At 35.9% G+C, this 20,975-nt stretch overlaps 1 protein-coding gene across 2 annotated transcripts; it reads right to left on the bottom strand.

The window, feature by feature from the left end:
• Window positions 1-315: 315 nt before the first annotated feature.
• On the bottom strand, window positions 316-18,397 carry CLEC1A (C-type lectin domain family 1 member A). Of its 2 annotated transcripts, none has more exons than XM_019713516.2 (6): window positions 18,061-18,397; window positions 8,613-8,711; window positions 7,029-7,205; window positions 3,499-3,650; window positions 2,626-2,744; window positions 316-1,528 (listed from the first exon to the last, which is right to left on the bottom strand). In XM_019713516.2, exons 1-6 carry the CDS (start codon window positions 18,173-18,175, stop codon window positions 1,378-1,380), a joined length of 813 nt encoding a protein of 270 aa, XP_019569075.1. In that variant the 5' UTR covers window positions 18,176-18,397; the 3' UTR covers window positions 316-1,377. The 2 variants fall into 2 exon arrangements, with proteins under 2 accessions (XP_019569075.1, XP_074182120.1); XM_074326019.1 differs by lacking the exon at window positions 18,061-18,397 and adding an exon at window positions 13,540-13,576.
• Between the last annotated feature and the right edge of the window lie 2,578 nt (window positions 18,398-20,975).

Below are 20,975 nucleotides of genomic sequence, written 5' to 3'. Positions count from 1 at the left end.
ACTTTTGTGACCGGAGTGGATAATGTGCCCTACTGCAATTTGAATTTACTCATCTTTAGCCATGTGTTGATGACATAAACTTGAATCAAAAGATTTCATTTTAGGAAAGTGTTAAAGCCATCCTCTTGAGGACAAAATGCATTTCAAAGACTTCTTATTTTCCTCAAGTAATCAAACATCAGTACTCTTATAGAGTCCCTACAAACGCTCAGTAAGGGGCAAACAACCAAAATACCGACTGCTATCATATTTTGAAAAGCATTTCCACACGGAATTTCCCCCCAAATCACAAATCCATTCTAAAATGACACACAGTTCACATTATCTACATTTATTATTATTAAATATTTAGTACCTGTAAGGTATAAATATGGATTGAATGGAAGAAAATAGGAACTGAAACCAAACTATCCCAGATGCACACACACAGACTGATTTTTTTTTTTTCTAGTCTTCATGCTCTCTGAATGGAGCATCAGGAACAGTAATTCTGATATAGAATTGAGTTGAGAATATTTCTTTCCTAGGAGAAATTCTTAGGGAAAGGACACAATCATTGGAATCTTAAATGGACATAAGGAGATATATGTGCAAGAAGTTAAGATACTAATAAAGAGAACTAGCCCAGTGGAAAGCAGGTTATAGACATAGCAGATGGGTGCTTTATTGAGAGATTGAGAAGGGAAAAAGATACACACACACACACACACACACACACACACACGTATATCTTTTTAGTTCATATATATATATGAACTAAAGAAAACAAAAAGAATCAGTTGTGTATTTGGTAGCACAGTATAAGGAATGATTGCTAATTTCTCATGGACTATTTGACTACTGGAGTAAAGGGTGTTACATACACTTATTTCTTTGGTTTAAGTTTCTCACTTCTCCAAATATTAAGGTAGACAAGAAAACAGGGAGATGATATTAGATGCTGAGAGGGAAGAGCACTAGAAAGTTATTTCAAAGTCAAGAAGGTATCGGATTATAACTTGATGGGTTTCTAGGGCTAGTTGGTGATACATAAATAAGATTTCTCTGTGACTAGTAAGTACGCGCATGAACCCAAGTTCAGAATGCTGATGATCCTGAGCAGGAAATATGAAAATCCTTCTTGTGCTAGTGGAGGGATTGCCTTTCTTGATTTTTTTTTTTCTGTTTCCCCATGTTTCAGTATCCCTTGCTTTGACATTACTTGTCTTAGACATTTTGTTCAATTGTATAAACATGGATCAAATTGAAAAAAATAGGAACTGGAACCAAACTATTACAAGTGCAACTTTTGTTCTGATCTTAAGTTTCTCTGAAGGGAGCTCGAAGTTGTAGTTGCAGCTGGAGTGTCAATCACCTTCATGTAATCATTCAAAGAAGCTAATGGAGTCTCTCTAGCTTCACTGTGGCCGCCATTTTTTCACATGCACACCGCCTTAACTCTTTGCAGTCTTTTGAGAAAGCCTTTCCATTGAGGATGGTCACACAGTCCCTGCTTCTTAGGCTGGTGAAATCTATAATTATCTCAAATCTTAAAAAAGAAAAAAATGTTAATTTAATCACAGTTTGTTTCTAAAATGAAATATTAAGTACCCAAGAAAGTACATAGGAAGTATTCCTAGCTGGATAAAATTATAGAATAGATGCCCAGAATGACTTTGCTGGAAAGATGGGGTCACCAAGTCCTTTTAAATTTTTCAGTCCCTCAATTTCCATAGTTATTCTTAGAAGCATCAGATCACCCAAAACAACAAAAACTGTTTGTAACTAATATTACGTTACACATTATAATCAAAACTTAACATATAATTTTATTGCCATCTGAAAAATTATCTACCTTCAGTTTACTTAAAAATTACCTGCTTAGTTTATTTAACTATGAAATAAAAATGATTACATTGAATATGTTCTATTTCCTGGGAGAATAAATTCTATATGGTATATAAAGAAGAAAGATGTCTGTTTAAATATGGCTTTCAATTATATATTACATTTACCTATTTCAAAGGATATTATGCACACTCCTATCTAAATGCTCACATAAGTAAATCTAATTTTTGATAATATTACTCTTTATTTTATCAGTAAATCTATTCTCAGAGACTGTATTTTTAAAGATGTGCTCCCCATTACAATGCACATCTGAGAAAGGCAAGAAATCTGAGATCTTATACTAGCTCTGGGTATTGACAAGTGGTGAAGTTTTATGACTTTAGGCAAGTCACCATTACAACTGGACTTGAGTTTACTCACTCAACAAAGATTTCTCCTCTTCTTTCCGCTCCCTTCCCCTCCTCTTCCTTCCCCTCCCCTCCTTTAGGGAATCCCAGACAATTTTAATGTTCCAAGAAACTTCAGGCTCTAAAATAAATAAAATTCTAAAAGCAACCAGACAAAGAACTTTCTCTATTATTTTATTAATAATGTGCATCTGTCTCCCTCTCTACTTTATAAACCATTCAAGAGCAAGCACTATTTTATACATTGGTGGATATTCTTCCTACAAACATAGCATCCAATACAAAGCAGATGTTCCATTACAATTTATTGAAACAAATTGTTGAACTCTGTCACTCAACAACATGGCTCTATTAAATGCCTTTCCAACAAAATATTCTGAAGGCTTACAGTTCAGAGGTGTAAGGGGTTCCATCCAACCAGAGCCAGGCCTTGCCACTGCCATTGCGGGATAGCCCTGTCCAATACGAGTAGAAAAACTCAGTGTAGCTCTGAGACATGGCAAACTCCTGTGAAAGACACACAAGAAAACCTTTAGCTTTAGAAATGTGTGTGTGTGTGTGTGTGTGTGTGTGTGTGTGTGTGTGTAGGGCCAAACCAACACTTTTCATAAGAGAATAGCATGAGTCCTGCCTCACATAGATGATAGTACACTTCAGAGGAAAGCTTTTGTGCTGAGATCAGTGAATGTGTCAAAGTTAAAAAATGTATTTTGTTTTAATAAGCCTGGAATGTATACTAATAATCTGAAATCAAGAATCACATCACTGAAGGTTTATAAATGATCATTATTTTCAAGTCACAGGGTAAATACTAAGATTGATATAAAAAAAAACACAGGAGACAGATTTACAAAAAAATGATTGATATAAAAAAATACAGGAGACAGATTTCCAAAAAGATGTAGTGGTGATTCTGGGAAATGGAAGACTATGGAAGGTAAAGTGAAAGAATGGGGAAGTAACCTTTATAAATACATGAGAAAAGGACTGACCAGGAAGGAAGAAAGAAAAATGAATACACTGATGCAAAAAGAGGTAAAAGAAGAATTTGGAAGGACGATTTATGTCTCAGACAAGGAAGGGAAGAAAGAAAAAAATCTTTGTGTGTGTACGTGTGTGTGTGTGTGTGTGTGTGTGTGTCCCTGAGTGCAAAAAGTGGGAGAGCCCATGGACACTGACTCCTTAGATTTTTCTTATATAGCTTTTTTAAAGACCTGTTTTTAAGAATACTTCAAACACTGACAAAATCTCAGGACCTTACCAACACTTCTTGTGTGTTTATCTTCAGCATGGTGGAGTGCTCAGCAATGCAGAAATATTCACAGCCTTGCCAATTCCTGCTCTCTTTATAGAACTGGTAGCATTTGTCCCCATGCCACTTCCATTTTTCTGGGCAAGGGCTACATCTGTGCTCTTGGAAAGAAATCAATTTTAATAAGATATTTTTTATCCAGATTTGCTGGTTTTCCACTCCTGAAATTATATAGTATGTGATGACCCAAGAAAGAATGGATTCCCTTTCTCTTAGCTATTTCATTGCCCAGGCAATAACTACAAATGTTTACCTAGCACTCACTATGTGCTTTGAATTGTAATTGGTGCTGAGCATACAGTGGAAATTAAAACAGACGCTACCTGCTTTCATGGATTTGGAATGTAGCAATGAGTGACTGGCACTTCCTTGTCCTTTTCCCTATGCAGTTCAGCATACAGAGAGGATATTCAATTTCATAAAGAACTTTTCATATGTTCAGTAACTCAATATGCATTGTACTTAAGAAACATTTGAAGTTCTATAATTTTCTTCCTCAAAATCCTCTTATAGGAGTAATATGATTTTTTTAAATGCAGCACATACCAATAGGATACGGACTCTGCTCATTCTAAACACAAGTAAATACAATTTTAGAAAAACGTAACTACTAAGCCAAGTATGAATTGGAATGGTAAATCTCCATGTATCAGAGATTAAGATGGGCATCGAACTTAGAGAAGTAAGAGCATAGGTCAAGGGTGAGATGAACTATGTGGGTAGTGGCTGTAAATATAGGAACTAGGCCCTGAGAGCCATGGTTTTAACACTTATATGGGAACATGGGCTTGCGCCTTTGAGGGTGGGGCCCATAACAAGTCCGTTGTGGGTAAATAGTGGGATAGGAACTCAATAATTCCATAAAAATGTCTTTATTTTAAAAATCCAGTGTCAAAATGTTGATGTGTTAAACTGAATGGTCAGTACACAAGTGGATACTACATTATTGTTTGTAGTTTTCTGTATAGTTGAAATAGTTCACAAGATAAAGCAAAGTTTTAAATAAATAAGTTAGGAGATTTCTTTGTAAGTCAGTTTATATCTCTGTCCCAGACGTTATTTCTTGTGTACCACACTGACTATTCCTACCTCCACTTTGATACTTAATTATATTTCAAATTCAACATGCCCAAAACAGCATTCCTGGTTTCTAACCTTCCCCTTATAACCACAGAATTCTTTCCCATTTCACTTGGTCACATCATTATGCTTCTAGTTGCTTTGTCCAAAAACTCTGGAGATATCTTTGACTCCTTTATTTCTCTCACATTCCATTTCATTCCATCATGCATTCATCTCCACTGATAACATCCTAGTTGGAGGCACCATCATCTCTACTGGAATACTTCAATAGCTGTCTGTTATGTAATATATCTGTTTCTATCCTTCCCTATTCCAGTCTATTTCCAACATATTTGCAGGGTTAGCCTTTAAAAATTCACGTCAGATGAGTATTTCCTCCGCTCAAGATCCTGTCATGAATTCTCACTAGGCTTAAAATACAAGCTAACTAAATCCCTTACAATGTTCCCTAACGCCATAAATACTCCCTCACTCTGCTCCAGGTACACAGGGTCCTTATTATTCCTTGAATATGCAGATATATTCACATTTTAGGACTCTTACACTTTTTTCCCTCTCTATGAGGCTTGTTCTACCTCCATATATGCACATGGCTAAGTCCCTCAACTCTTCAAATCTTTGCTCCTATATCATCATCTTAATTAGGAATTTATGGTATCTCTATTTAAATTTGCAACCTACCATCTGTGAATCCCTAATCCACCTTACCTTGTCTACTTTATTTCCTATACGATTAATTACCTTCTCATATATGATGATGTTCAGGTTGACCAACCATTCTTGTATGCCTGGAATCTAGGGTTTCCCAGAATTCAGGACTTTCAGTTCTAAAACTGGAAAAGTTTTGCACAAACTTAGACAAGCTGGTCATCTTATTTTATGTTTTTAAGTCCATTTATTACAACTACCTTCAATAGTGTAAGAGGTTCATGAGGAAAGAAATCTTTGTGTTTTGTATTGTATATATCAGTAGGTGCTCAATGAACACTAATTGAGTTGGTGGATAAATGGATGGATAATGGGAAAGAGGAAAGTAAGAAATCAAGAGGAACAAAATAAAACTAACTAACATCAAACCAAGAACATTTTCATGAGAATAAAGAACATCATTAACACTTTTGCATGTAGATTTTATATTTAAACTAAATGTAGTTTATTTGTGTAGCTTTTTTATTTGTTTTTGTGCAGCTATATGTAAATTCCAGAGACCATTCATGTCACAGAAATTTGGGTTACCTTCTGATAATGTGTCATCCAACAAATAAAATAATGTACACTGGGGGCTATTGTTAGCAGAAACATAAGAATAAGGGGGGGAAGTACACGAGGTGGTAGATGTGTTAATTAACCTTGATCTTGATAATTACTGTATAATGTATGTGTATATCAAAGCATCTCATTGTACCCTTTAAATATATACCATTATACTTGTCAATTATTTCTCAATAAGGTTAAAAAAGAAAAAAGACAAGAAAGAAAATTGTGATCAGTGAGATCATTAGTCACGTGGAAAAGAATCACTTTAGGGAAGTGGAAGTGAGCCTATTGATATTATTTACTGGGTAACTATGCATTCAGGCTGTCTGCGTAGTGTGGGAAGTGGTACGTGTCTGGAAGATGAAGAGACTTCCTTCTAATTCAGAGCCCTTGAAAGAAAAATAAAAAGTGGAGACTTGGAATATATGTAACTTCCAATGCATGCCTGAGGAGAACAGAAGGGAAGGCTGACTTGAATACAGCTGGATATTATGAAACAAAAAGAGAGGAGAAAAAAAGACAGGAATGAGGTGATGCTTCTAGTCTTGTTCAACAGTATTTATCAGAGCATGCTTCATCTGCCACTGGCATTGTCATCATAGGCAGTTCTTATTAAAATGCAGATCTTCGGTACCCAGACAAGTCATACCAAATTAAAATAACTGTAATTTAATTCAATTTATCAGCATTTTTAACTTGCATGATTCTTAAAATTTGAGAACTATAGTGACGAGTTCATTAACTTCTTAATGGGGAAGGATTTATAAAGACATTATCAAATACATACTACTGTTAGGTCTCCATGTGCCAAAGTAAATTGAGGAATAACCCTGTATTTTATGTACTTGTAGTGTTATTTTGGTTATTTGAAGTCAATTGTTTTTATTGTTTAAAATGTCCGAATTTGAAGAATTCTTTCATATATTATAACACAGATGTATCTGAACTAAATGATCTCAATAACTGAAGATGCCCTGGATGCCCAAAGTCAATATTAAGTGTGCCAGACAACTAGTTAAATAATACAACTGGTTAGTTACGTAATACAGTGGTTCCCAGGTACACTGATGGCAAAGTCAGACCCATGTTGACAGATATCCTAAGGGCAGAGGGGAGGATAGTGATCAGAACTCACTTACCTCCAGTTTTGTTATAGAGCTCACGACAGAGTTTTTCAGCCACACGCTGCAGAGTTTCTGCAAGCTTCCTGTTCTGAGCTTGGAGAGATTGCAGCTGTTGGGAGAGATTTCCCAATCTTTCTTCCTTTTCAGAAATACTGTCTTGCTGACTATTGGAGAGCTGGTAGTACTGAAAAACTAACCCAAGTTACTAAGTCAGAATGTACAGCTTATTTCTTCATTTCTATTTCTATTTCTATTTTCTACATATAGTGAACACAAAACAGTGTATTGTTTATGATCTCAGGACCTGAGATCTCATATCACCTATATTCAAGTTTGGACTGTAGTCCATAATAAATTGTATTACCATAGGTAAATTAATTTCTCTAATTTGTTTTTTGATCTGAAATGTGGAATCATAATAATAATTTCTAACTTCAGGAATAAATTCCTTAACCATATTTACTGCTCAATAAATATTTCTGTGTATATTCTCAAACCATTACTCAATGTGAAACCACAAATCCATGTATCCTTTGAACGTTATATTGAGTATTGACAATGTACCATACATTATCTCATTCAGTCATTAAAATAGTTATGTTATTATTTCTATATTTTAATAGATTTGCAATTGGGCTCAATGAGAACAATTAACTTCTTTAATATTATCTGGCTAGAAAAATTCAACATTTAGGTTTAACTCTCTAGGTTTCAAAGTCTAAGTAGAGAAATGTTTCATGAATCATGAAACATGATTCATGTTTCATGAATCATGAAAGCTGCTTCATATCCTTAAAGAGAATAGTGTTTTCAAAACAATAGTTATATCAAAATGAAGTAAAATTTTGGGGGTTAGAATAGAAACACTAAGAAATACAATTTTTTTAATTTGAAAATTATAAACAAATGTTCTATAAGAACCAAGTTTTTGATATTAAAATATGCTTTTCAATGTAAACTTTTACCTTGAACCACTTTCTTCAACTATTAAGGAAACTGTTGCAGGGTGTGGATCTAATGAAGCAAATTTACCCACTTCTTTTTTTACATTTTTCAACTTGTCCTTATTAGTTTGAAATTTAAAGACTTTTTACACATGCATTTTTCCTTGTTTGATTTTCACAAGTGTATTCAAAATAATTTTATAACTTCTTGAACTTTTTGTAAAAATATTATAGGGATTAAGGACCTGATCTGTTCTTATATTTTGCAGATGGAATATAAATAAAATCTCTTCCCTCTGCATTAAGCCCACTGAGCTAGACATACTAAAAATAAAAAACCACTGCCTGTACTCTTTTGAGGAATGGAAGAGGGCTGAAGCATGCATTCATTCAAAACTGTTGATTTTAAATATTGGCATATAAACAGACAAAACCTTCTTATCTCAAACAGAACACAAGAGTCTAGCTGGCAAGTGATTACTCTATTTTAATGCTTCTTCCACTACTCATCATATACATAGGTACTTTAGAATAAGATACATTGAATTATCCACAGGCTCCAGAATTAAATTTTAAAAAAATTCATAACAAGTATTTCTCATCCTGGACAAACCTTGGAACCAGGATTCTCCCCCAAGTCAGAGCGCAGACTTACACACAAGCCCCAGCGCTGCCAGGCCCATCAGCAGCACCAGGCACAAAGTGAGGAGGGTCAGGGCCGCTGGACGCCAAGCTAAAGAGGGCGGCCGGTGCTCTGCAGGAACAAAAGAAAAGGCAGGGTTTCGCTCTTTCTTCCTCTTGGATCTGTATCAGCAGCAAGCGAGAGGAGTCAATTCTGGGAAAGAACATATTCTGCAGGACAGCAGTAATCAGGGACTAGATAACATTCCTTCTGTCCTCAGAAACGTTGTCATAAGGCTCGGTGCCAAGCTTCACTCATCACGGCTAGATTCTTTCACAAGCCCCACCCATTTCTATCCCCCACACCCACCCCATCCTACTTTCCACTGAATCAAGTTATACATTACCATTTATTATCTTTATATGATTGTTTGTATAACCTTATTTTTGACAAAATTCGAGTTATGAAAGACTCTCATGAAAATGTCTTAAGAAAGAACAACTTTTAACATCATCAAAGAAGAAACAAAATTAAATTTTGTTATTTTTGCAAAACGCCACCCCACCCCAAAGTTCCATATACGCTTCCGCTAAAAAGCAAATTGCATATCAGTAATGAGAAACAATCATTTTACTGTTTCTTTTTGGGATTTCTTTGTTGAAAGTCCCTTTTTTGTAAGGATTTTGTTTGTTCATCCATTTGTTTCATACCTCTCCAAAAATAGATTATAGAGAAATACAATCATCGACTTCTCAAGGATGGAGCTAATCTATCTCACTTTTGAGCCGATGGAAAAACTGTAGGTAGCATCCCTTGCCCACACCCCCACACGTTTGCCTTGTGGTAATTTTAGGGGCTCCACTCAGTGGAAAGTAAACCCATCACCTAGTGAAGTCAGCTATCAATCTGAATGACCTGAGATATCTGACAAGGAAGACCCCCTCTCCCCCAATCAGGTGGAGGTAGCATCTAACACTGTGATTAAAATGAAACAAAGGGAGAGAAACCCTCAAACAAACTGATCTCTTCTTGACCTGAGCGTTTTACTTCCTTGGGAATTCAAGTCAGGTTCCAAAACAGAAAGAGCAAAGAAACAAACTCACTTCCTCTTTAGAAAAGCCCTCTGCATAATATATTCTAGGCACAGAGACTTATGTTAAATATTATTTCCAAATAGGGAATGAGAAGTGGCAAAGATAGTATAGAAATAGAAAATATCATTACTATTCTTTGGAACTTACAATCTAATAGGGAAAATAAGTAAAAATCCTGGAGCCCTGGGAGGGGTCCATGTGTCCATCTGTAGCATATCACCCTGTTGTGTATGTTTTTAAAAAATAAGATTATTAAGTATTATTTTCATGGTTTTTCTGTTTTTGAGTACATTCTATCAAAACAGTGGTCTTGTCTATCTTGTTCACCGGTGTATTTATAGTACTAGAAATAGTGCCTGGCACGTAAGGGCTGAATACATATTTGAACGAGTAAATGAATGAAGAATTAAATGATGAAAAATTAAAATTACCTAAACTATGTAACTTTTACAAAGGCACAGAAGATTATCTAAAGTTAAACCTTATAGGTTGACTTTTAAAAATCTATTGACTTTTCAGCAATAGTTTTTGTCAGCAGACGGGGGGCAGCTAAATTCATCTCCCAGCCATACTGGCTTCTATACACTGACGTGAGATTTTGAATCATGCACAGATCCCAGAGAGTTTTGCTTTCTCCCCTACTTCTTTTCATCAGCTGGCCCGTGTGGTTTGTTTTAAATTTTCCTGAAAAATTGCTGACTTCTCAAAGCTTTGCCCTTAAGGATATCTCAGATCAAAACATCATAAAAGAGCAAGAGTCTAAACCTCCTCTCCAAAACCCAAAGCCTTTTTAAAGTTCTGTGTAACTGAAGAACATTAAGCATGCGGATGTGTCTAGATTGCAGAGGTAAAAGTGCACCAACTATCATGGTGGCTTTTTCACCATATCTGTTATTACCATCAAATAATTATATATCTTATTCCTTTTGATTTATATCTGTCTTACTCCAGTAGAAAGTAAGCTCCTTCCTAGAAAAAGATCATTGTCTGTTTAGCATGTAGGACATCAGTTGAAAAAAAGCTCAATTAATGTTGAATGAATGAATGAATGTATGTGTCTATTATATACAGATATCTCTCTTATATGCCTGTCCACCCCTGCTTAGGTGCATTTACATTGATACAAATGTAAAAGGAATCATTTTTTAAAATGCTGTTATGATTAATATTTCTCTGGCCAAAACTAAAAGTAATAAGAAAGTAAAGGAGAAGAACTATGAAATCAACCTAATTATTCATTCTTTAAGAAATCTGCTTTCCCTCCTATAATATAAATATAAATGAAAGTATTGATTTTCTTTCCAAAGGATCGAAGAGTGAATTTAAATCCTTACTGTGAAGTGGGGGCATGGACTTTAGGAATTAAGATATTATTTAATAACAATTATATCTATGCAAAGAATAAATACACGATCCTTTCTAAGACTGCCTCTAGGACAGAATAAGAAAGAAGTGTAGTAAATCTTCTGTTAAGGAAACAGAAGAATTTAAAAATTCCCTTCTAAGGAATTAATCATCTTTCCTTGATCATTTGGAAATTTTTCTGCTTTGATCTCTCTCTCTCTCTCTCTCTCTCTCTCTCTCTCTCTATTTTTCCCTCCCTCTCTCCTTTCTTTCCTCCTTCTCCTTTTCTCCCTCAATATTTACAGTCTCTTCCTATTTTATCTAGATATCCAGAGAAGCACAATCCTAGGGAGTTTCTATACCAGGTATGGTCATTTCTTAGGAAACCAGTTTTCCAAGATTGAAAGTTTCACTTTTTTTTTTTTCTTTGATGCTGTTTTCCCCCTCTAGGTATTTTTTTTTTCTAACTGTGGGTTTAATGTTCCTGAGTTTTATTCCAAGTGCCCCTGATTATAATGAAGTCTCTCTCTAGGGACCACTCTCACACTAAAATAAGAAAAATAAGCTGCTTGGGAGGTGTTTCAGTTTGGTTTGGCTTTATTGTGTCTTTATTTCTTGGAAGAAAACTCTCATGCTGTCTCCTGAGGCATGTTTAGAAGAAGGTGTGGACAGGCCAAAGAATGATATAAACATCCCTAGGAATAATAAGATATATATACAGAAAGAAAGAAAAAAAAACAGCCCTTTCCTGTATCCTCTTACTATAAAAGGCTGCAGTGTTAAGATCAAGTTTTGAGTACAAATTCCTTTGTAGTTATAAAAAACTTTGTGGATGAAGAGAGTTGTCATATTAAACCAGTTACTCTTCATCGGCATCATAGAGAGGAAATTTTATACACTTCCATTTCTTGGGCCTATAAGAAATGAAACAGACATTATTAAATGTAATCTATTAGCATGCCTCCAACATAGAAAGGATTATAGAAGCTGGAAGAGACCAAGAGAATTTAAATAATTTGCACAAAGCCACACTGCAAACGATTAGCAGAGCCAGGATTAAGCTGCCATGCTTAACTCCACTCTGTATACTTCCCTGTGAACCAGGATCCACATAGAAACAGGGGCTACCCTGATGGCAAGGTACTTGATATTTCAGAAAATACATATCTTCTCCTTTAGATCACTGTACTTTTAACATTTTTTAATCACGAGATATTACTAGCCCATATCTGTTCCTTGGATATAGTTTAAATTTTTAAATGTTGTCTTTTCAGCAACTTCTTGTTTCCTTAATCTTAGCATGTGGCAGTAAACCTCCTCATGAGAGTATTCGAGGTTTTGTGGGTTAAGAGTATTTTTCAGTGTTCATGAAAATGCATGTTTGCTTTCTCTTATGAATATATTACAAATACTTGCTGTTTTCACTCTCTCTAAAAGTAAATGGGTGTCATGCTTCCTATAATTTCAAAAGAACATATATCTAAAAACATGTTATTTCCAGAATATATCAAGTTTCCAATTTACAGCAATTAGAAACTGAATTATACATTTTCTTTTGAGTAAAATGTAAATGAATCAATTTTATATCCCGATCAAGGAGTTTTATTTCTGAAATATAATTCAAAAATAACATTACTATTAATGACAATTGTTAACATGAACTTCTGAGATAAATGCCTTATAAGAATCATATCATCTATCCTTACAAACACCCAATGAGGTAGATACTAGGATTATAATACCCCTTGTACAGGTAAGCAACTGAGTCCTAGAGGGGTTAGTTACTTTACTCAAGGGCACCCAGCTTGTGATAATAATACTCACTGAGTGTGTTATATATATGCTGTGGTATTTCATTTGTATCTCCCAAAAATCATTCAAGAGTATGCCATTTTCAACCTTTATTTGGGTAAGAAAACTAAAGTATGGAGGAGTAACTTAGTTTGCTTAGGGTTGCACAACTAGTAAGTGATGGAGCCAGAAGTGTTATTGAAGCCACTTATTCTAGAGATGAATATTTTAAATCATTCTCCTATCCCTTCAACAAATCCCACATTAATATTTGGTCTTATATGTCAGTTCCATATAGAATTATAGAAAGACTCCAGTGTTTTGCCACTTGCAAATTTTCACTTCTATATTGTGAAATATCTCAGTAATACCCACCTTACATTATACATTCTCCACTCTACCACCAAAGTGAACTTTCTAAAGTATAAATTTAATCTCGTCCTTAAGGATAAAACCATTACTTAGCATGCTATACAAGGCCCTGCATAATAGGATCCCATCCTATGTTTTTGCCTTATCTACTTACATCCCCCTCATACATCACTCCTTTTGAGGATTAACTATTCCTCAGCCCCATCATCTACTGTGCCATCATGTTTTGCCTGCTGACGATCCCCAAATTATCTTACTGATCTAATCTCAATCCAAAATTAACATTTCATCTTTCCCCTCTGAACCCTTGTCTTTCTTAATTTTATCTGTTAATACACTGCACCAAGCTAGGTCCTTACCTCTCTGCTTTTGTGTTTGCAAATGTGATCCTCACAATGGAAATGTCACCCAGTGCGCCATCTTGCTCTACCTGGAAAAGTTGGGCTCAGCCTTACAGACCAGATCAAATGTCATCTTGTTAAAAAACACACACTTGATGTAAACACAATTAGTAACTTATTCATTGCTATTTTCTTCTGTGGCCTCCTACATATATTCCATAGCACTACATAATATTTTCTTATAATTATTGATTCAGATTATTCCTTCCACTTCTCCAAGCACTTAAAAATACGGTCTCCCAGCACCTACCATAATGTTTGATATTTAATAGGTATTCATTAAAGATTATTGACTCAATTAGATGTGATTTATGCCATGACTCTTCAATGAAGGGTTTATGTTGTAGTTGATAAATGAAGCTAAACATTTGGGAAAATTGGAGAATATTGTAATTAATATGAGTAAGGAAAAAGTGGAACTTGAATTTATCATTAAAGTTTTCTTTCCCTTAAATCCAAATCAGTTTCATATTCTTTTGATAGGACTACATTTAATCTTCAGCAGGAATTTTGGTTCATCAGTTATTTCATTTTCTCTCTCCCCAGTATGTTAGTAGTGTGAAGTGTTCTAGCTGTATTCTTTTCAAGCTACAATTGAGTTAGAATCTGCCAGATCTTTAAAAAAAATTTTTAAAACACTCATGCAGCCCCATAATACCTCAGCTTTAACACTTTATCTTTTGTTTTTATAGCTAGGGTCCTCAAAAAAGAAAAGAAAAGAAAAATAACTTAAATTATTTATATTCCTATTTAACGATTAGTGCCTTCCAAACCTATGCTATTAAAAATTACCAATAATCTATTTTCCTTCTTATTGCTAAAATGATAAATTGTTTTTAGACTTCTTATTCCTTGAACTTTCTACAACATTTATTATTTTTTTTAAAATTCACTATTCACTACTACTGTTGTTTTTATCCATTTCTTTTAAAGTTATTGTCTCTTGGCTTCCTAGATGCTTTTCTCTCCTGGTCCACTCCTACCACTGTCCATCATTCATTCGTAGTAGCTCTTATTGCAATCTCTTACTGCCCCTTAATTTTGTATTTCCTAAAATTCTTTCCTTGGCACTCTTATTCTTGCTTTTTATTGCTTGTCTTTTCATTTCACATTCTCTTCTTCAGTGATATCACTCATTCCCATTCTCAGAAGGTTTAATTCTTACCTAAATGCTGACAATTCTCACATAAATATGTAGCTCAGAATCCCTACCTCCAATCCATATGCTGTACATACAAGTGTCTTCAGGCAACTCCAATTGCATGTCCCTTTTCTTACAGGCATCTCAAACTCAAACTGAATTCATCATCTTATTTCCTCTTGTAGTTTCTATCTCAGTTAATGGCAGCACCATTACAAATGAGAAGACAAGGAAAGGAACCTAGTTAACCAATGCTCCTTTCCTTGTCTTCTCATTTGTAACCAATCACAATTCTTTAAGTTCTACCTCTTCAACATCTCTCATATTTGATTCCTCTTCCGCATTCCCATACTACTTCAGTTCAGGTTCTTTTAATCCCATGCTTAGACTAATGCAAAATCTGGGTATTAGCTTCTCTAGTTTCATACTCCTTCAATCCATCCGCCTCATTGCAGCCTAGATGGTCTTCTAAAAGCACAAAATTGATTATATTACACCTGTTTAGATCCTTCAGTGACCTCATTTTACCTACTGAATGGAATCAGAATACTTAAATGTGACATAGTAAGTCCTCCTTAGCTTCCCAGACTTACCCTTTGTTAAGCTTCCCCCTCACTGACTTTAAACCTTAGCCGTAATATATTGCTTCTAGTTCTCTGAAACACAAAGTTACTTAAGATCTCCATAGTTTTCTCTCATTTGTCTGTCTGCCTGTAGCGCCCCTAGTCCCTTAAACCCTCCCATCTCTGCTTCCATATCATGAGGAACATCTTAAAGTCAACCCAACTCAATGATCACTCTCTCAAACCTTTCCAGATCTCCTCTACCCCTACCAGACAGAAGTGACCGAGCTCTCCATTTTACCGTACACATGGTTTCATCACGGCGCCTTATCACACTGATTACTGACTTGAGAATTGTATTGGACTTTAAGTTTCCTCATAAACAGGAATCATATCATGTTTGGCATTATATCCTCAGTACTTTGCAATAGGACTGGCCGAACATGACCCCAAGCACCAGTTTGTGGAAAGGCTTTAGGGTATTGCCTTTCATTTTTGCTTTCTAGCTTCCAAATCATTTAGCATTTTTAACATAATTATAACTATATTTTGAAAAAAATGAAAATCTAGAAAATAAATGAATGTATATTACTTATTTTTATTAATTCTAAAATTTTCCAGTTGTAATTGTGTCACAATATTATGTTGAACCTGAATCTTCTGCATTGCCAAAAAATTTCCAGAGTGATTTTTGTTCTGTCATTTTTAACAGTCAAAATTATATCAGATCTATTTTCCTAAGAAATAATTCAACTTCATAGTGACCTTCCTCTAAATATTTGCATTATCACAAGACGAAAACAAGATTCTATACACACAGGGTAAGATAACTGTTTTCAGATGTTTGCCTAGAAGACACTGTTTTGCAAACTCTACTCCTACTGTTTCAATTTCCATTTCTTACAAAAAGGTTGTCAGATGTTTTAGTTAGTGTTTTATTCCGCACCATCTCCTTCTCCACCCTCCAACCTCAGCAGAATTTGTTACACCCTGTTCCTGATTATGCTGATCACTAATTCTCATGAGAGTTCCTGGCTCTAGTCAATAGTGAAAAATGAAGTTATCCACAAGCCACTTAAAACCACAGCCTTCAGCAGTGACTCTTCACAGGATTTGTTGAAGAAAAATATACTGTATCCTATTATACATATGTAGTGGCTACAGAAACTGACATACCAAAATTGTCACTGTATTTCACACCAACGAAGCTGGAAATCCCCAGTGTCCCCTCATAGCTTACTAGATAATTTAGAAGAGAAAAACCGAAAGCACATAAGTGAGTCTCAGGTGACCAATCATTCAATAAAGAAAGTGAATAGAAAGGTTTAGTAGAGGAAAGGAAGAACACATAACGTTCCTTGGTTAAGAGAAATGGAAGAGAACAGGGTAAGAGTGTGTGCCAGATTTACAGAGGTGAAGAAGACCTGGATATGGTTAAAAGAAAGAACATATTAAGATACAGGCACTTGGTATAGATCTCTTTGATGCAGATTGACACAGAAATGTTAAATAGAACATTTTAGGAATTCTCAAGGAATGGATATTGAAAAGAAACTCACATTGTGTTGTGACTGAAATGTACGAAGGACTTTATGTAGCTAATCAACTTTAGCACTCATAGTCATCTTATTTATAGGAGAGGTTTTGTTACCTCTATTTAACATCTATTAACATGAGTTAATACGTATAAAGTGCTTAAAAATGCCCAGCACATAATAATCACTATATACATGTTTATCATCATTAACATTTTATAAATGAAAAAACTGAGGCCCCAGAATACTTAATTAACTTGTCCAATACCACACAGTAAGTGGCATACCTGGTGTTAGAACCTAGTCTTTTCTGTATTACAGTGTGAGGTCATTTTACTACAACTCAAGTCACATTTTTGCCTTAGATTGGCTGAGTTGCCCAGGAAATAAGATCCTTTTCTATCTATGCATGTAAGTTATCTCTTCTGTGGACTGAAAAATACATATTTTATTACTATGTCACAGGATGAATTATTGGAAATAAAACATAAGATGGAAGCTAAAAATGTAACTGAAATTAAATATTTTTATAATTTAATTCAATTGTCTCAATAATATTCTGGGAGACAATAGGATTTAATTGCACCTGAGGCCACCATTTAGCGCATCAAATCACAGAATTTCAGCGTTGAAGGGCCCTTAGAAAGCATTTGCTTTAATTCCTCTCATTTTACAGATGATAAAACCAAACAGCTGATGTTGACATGACTTTCCCAAGGCCTCTCAACTTCAAGATGCAGAATTATTATAACAAAATACCAGGGTTGACATTCCTGCTTGGAAAGCTCTGTCTAAAGCCATGAATTCAAAACTAACAGAAAGGTAGCCTCTATAAATCTAAATTTCCAGATCAGATCACAGATGGTTAATAAAACAGCATTGGATGTGACCTTCATGGCTGGTGGGAAGGAGAAAGGACATTGCTTTAATTGTAAACGCAACCACACCTTTGCAAGCTATACCCACTTGGTAAAAGCAACACACCCTCAAATGTAAAGCACCTTGCCAGCAACAGAATCTTAGAAAAACAAACATCTGTGCACATACTGAGTTTAATTTTTTAGAGGCTCACATGTGTGGCACACAAGTGGTAGAAAGCGAACAGTTACACATTATTGCAAATCATGAAAACATTTTTCTGTTTTTCATCTATTTTGCACATTCCTAGGAGAGGTAGCTCATCTCATGCATTTATCAAGGATCTGGCCAATTTAGACTTCAAGAGACAGAGACAGAGTACCTGTGTGCCTAGGCTCTGGCCGCTGGGTTGTAGCAGAGGCTCGAGAATACAGGCTCATGGTGGTGCCTTCATCAGCATCCAGCATGTTCCTTGTGCTGCTGTATTTGGCCTGCATCAGGATTCCTGCAAGGGTGAGGGAGAGCTCTGGTTGGATTGCCCCAAGATGCCTGGCGGCTATGAGACAGTTCAGGAACCGAGACACTGAAAGGCACTCCTAATGTTCTTTTCTCCCAGCAAGTGGCAGGGAAGCCTCTGACTCTAGTTCCTGCCTGGAGAGGCCCAGCCCCTCTCCTGTGAACTTGTACTCTGGATGCCAAATCGGTCAGGCCAAGGGGAAACAGCATGTGTTTTCTGTTTGGGCAGTCTCTGTCTGAACAATTACTAAAGGGGTTGTTGTGCTTTTCAGATCTCTTTTGTTCATCTGCTTGTACTTCCTGTTTAACTGCATAAAGACGGCAAAACCATACAATCACACAGAAGTTCCTTCAGGCTCTGCAAAGCAATAATCAATCAGAGGATATACATATACATACACACACACATATATATATATGTATCATATACATATACATACATATACATATATATATATCATATACATATACATACATATATATGTATATGTATGTATTACCTACTTTCTTACCCATCATACAATCACAGAGTCACTTAGATTAAGTTTAATCTCTGTGCTTTTGTGAAGACAGAAGAGGATATAGGACCAGCCTTTTCCTCTTCCCAAGGGCATAGTATAAAGCATCATAGATACGTAATGTCAGTACAAAAGAGTCCTTTTGAGGCTATCTAATTGATTCTATTCTTTCTTATAAAAAGGGAGATTGAAGCCCAAGTAGATGAAGAGATTGCTCTAAAGTTACATAGGTGGTTAGTGACAGAATTAGCTACAAAAATGCTCTCTGGTTGTCAATTCAATGATCTTTCTTTTTGCAGTATGTGGACTCAATTTAACATTTTATAGCACGTTTGGTACATCATTATCATGAACAATTACATATTTTACTGGAAGTAAACACTTTTAGAATTATTACTAACTACCTGTGACTTGAGGAAGCCAGGTAACAATTTGTGCCTAAAATTTCTAAATTGAGAAGGAAATGAGAAGATTATTTTAAATAATGTCCAAAAATTCTTCCAAATCAGTACAGTAGAATTATATTATCCTACCAATACTTTTCTATATTAAGGATAATAACTTGGCTAAATCAAGCATATGAAATATAAGGAATGTGGAAGATGCTTGGGTTAGGACAGCGAGGTCCTATGAGGGATGGATTAACAAGTATACGTTGTGGATTCATTATGTGTCTTAAGCTGTGTATTGTTCATCAGTTATTCTAAATGAAACAAACCTGAAGAGACTTTTTTCTTACATAATACCTTGTAAAAAGGACATACTCAAAAATTATTTGGTAATTTGCATTGGATTAATGTATTAGAAATTGTTATAAAAGAGAAGACAGTAAAATATTTGAAGAAAAAGATAAGTGAAACACATATGAGAATGAAACAAGAAGATGGAATATAAGAAATCACAATAGCTAGGGCTTGAAAAAATACATCTAGGAAGTGCTGATAAGTATGATTCTAATGAAATAACAATTAGAACTATTTTCTAAACTTCAGTGATTCATGTAGATCCTTGATAATTTTTACCAAAGAACTTACACTAACATTTTACTACTAGTCCTTTACTACTGTCACTTTTTTCAACAATGACAAAAGTATTTTCTGAACACCTACTTTATTGCAGGCACTATTCAAGGATACATTAGTATAAAACAAAACTCTCTACTTTAGAGTCTACTTTCAAAGGAAGAAAGCAGGTGATATACAAGGAAGATAATAAGTAAACAGTAGAGTTTATTAGACGATGATAACAGTTATGAAAACATATGGAGGGTAAGGGAGATTAAGAATGTGCAGGAATTTGCTGTCAAGATGGTGGAGTACATAAATGCTGTGTTTGGTGACGTCATAGGAATGGTGGCAGCGAAGTGGTCTTCTTGAGTTCTCCTCCGAAATTTAAAACAAATTGAACATCTATAACCCATCAAAGGACTCCCTGCTCATCACACAGAACAGCTAAGAGACTCGTACTACGAGGATTACTTGAAGGTGAGCAAATTGGGCGAGCAGGGGAAGAGGAAAGGGAGCGGAGTGGAGACACAGCCCGCATAAGAGGCTGCAGAGACTCAGGGGGTCACAGGATAGAACGGAGACCACAAGAGCCAGGAGGTGGGCTCTTTCCCTGCGTCCCACAGCTGATCTCTCCTGCCGAGAGAGCAGCATATTCAGCTTTTGAGGCAGTAACCTCAGCTGAGACCTCCAGCTGGGCTCTAGGGTTGGACAAAGGACATAAACACCATACCTGGGCCCCTCCAACGACTCTCCCAATCTGACACCCGCCCTTCCAGAGACTCAAGCTGGCCCCAGAACTGAAGAGTAGTGTCAGATTACAGAGAAGCCATAGTGCTCAGGATCTGGGAAGACGCGGTTTGCAGCTCTGACCCAGGGAAGAGGCTGGGAAGAGTGTGGTATACTGCTGGGCTAGAAGAGAGAAGACTCCTCCATCCCCAGCCCCCACCTTTTCTGGCCTGCCTAGGACAGGGCAATTACAACTGCAGAGACACACCCAGGGGTCAGCGGTAGGCAACAGATGCAGCTCTGGGCTTTCAGCAGCTCAGAAATCTCCCGCCCTCCACACACACACACACACACACACACACACACACACACACGGAAGAAGTGCCCTAAGACTCAGGAGACCTGGGCACAGGGCTGGTTGTTTTACTCGCAGAGCGCATACATGCAGGCAAGAGCAGAAACTGCACTGACTTTGTAAAAACTACCATCCAGACCTGATAGCCCTACTTATCTAGAACTGCAGTCCTAGA

Source organism: Rhinolophus sinicus, linkage group LG02 (genome assembly GCF_036562045.2).
Source record: "Rhinolophus sinicus isolate RSC01 linkage group LG02, ASM3656204v1, whole genome shotgun sequence".
NCBI lineage: Eukaryota > Metazoa > Chordata > Mammalia > Chiroptera > Rhinolophidae > Rhinolophus > Rhinolophus sinicus.
Note: the sequence above shows the minus strand (reverse complement) of the source record. Positions and strands in the feature narration are given on the sequence as shown.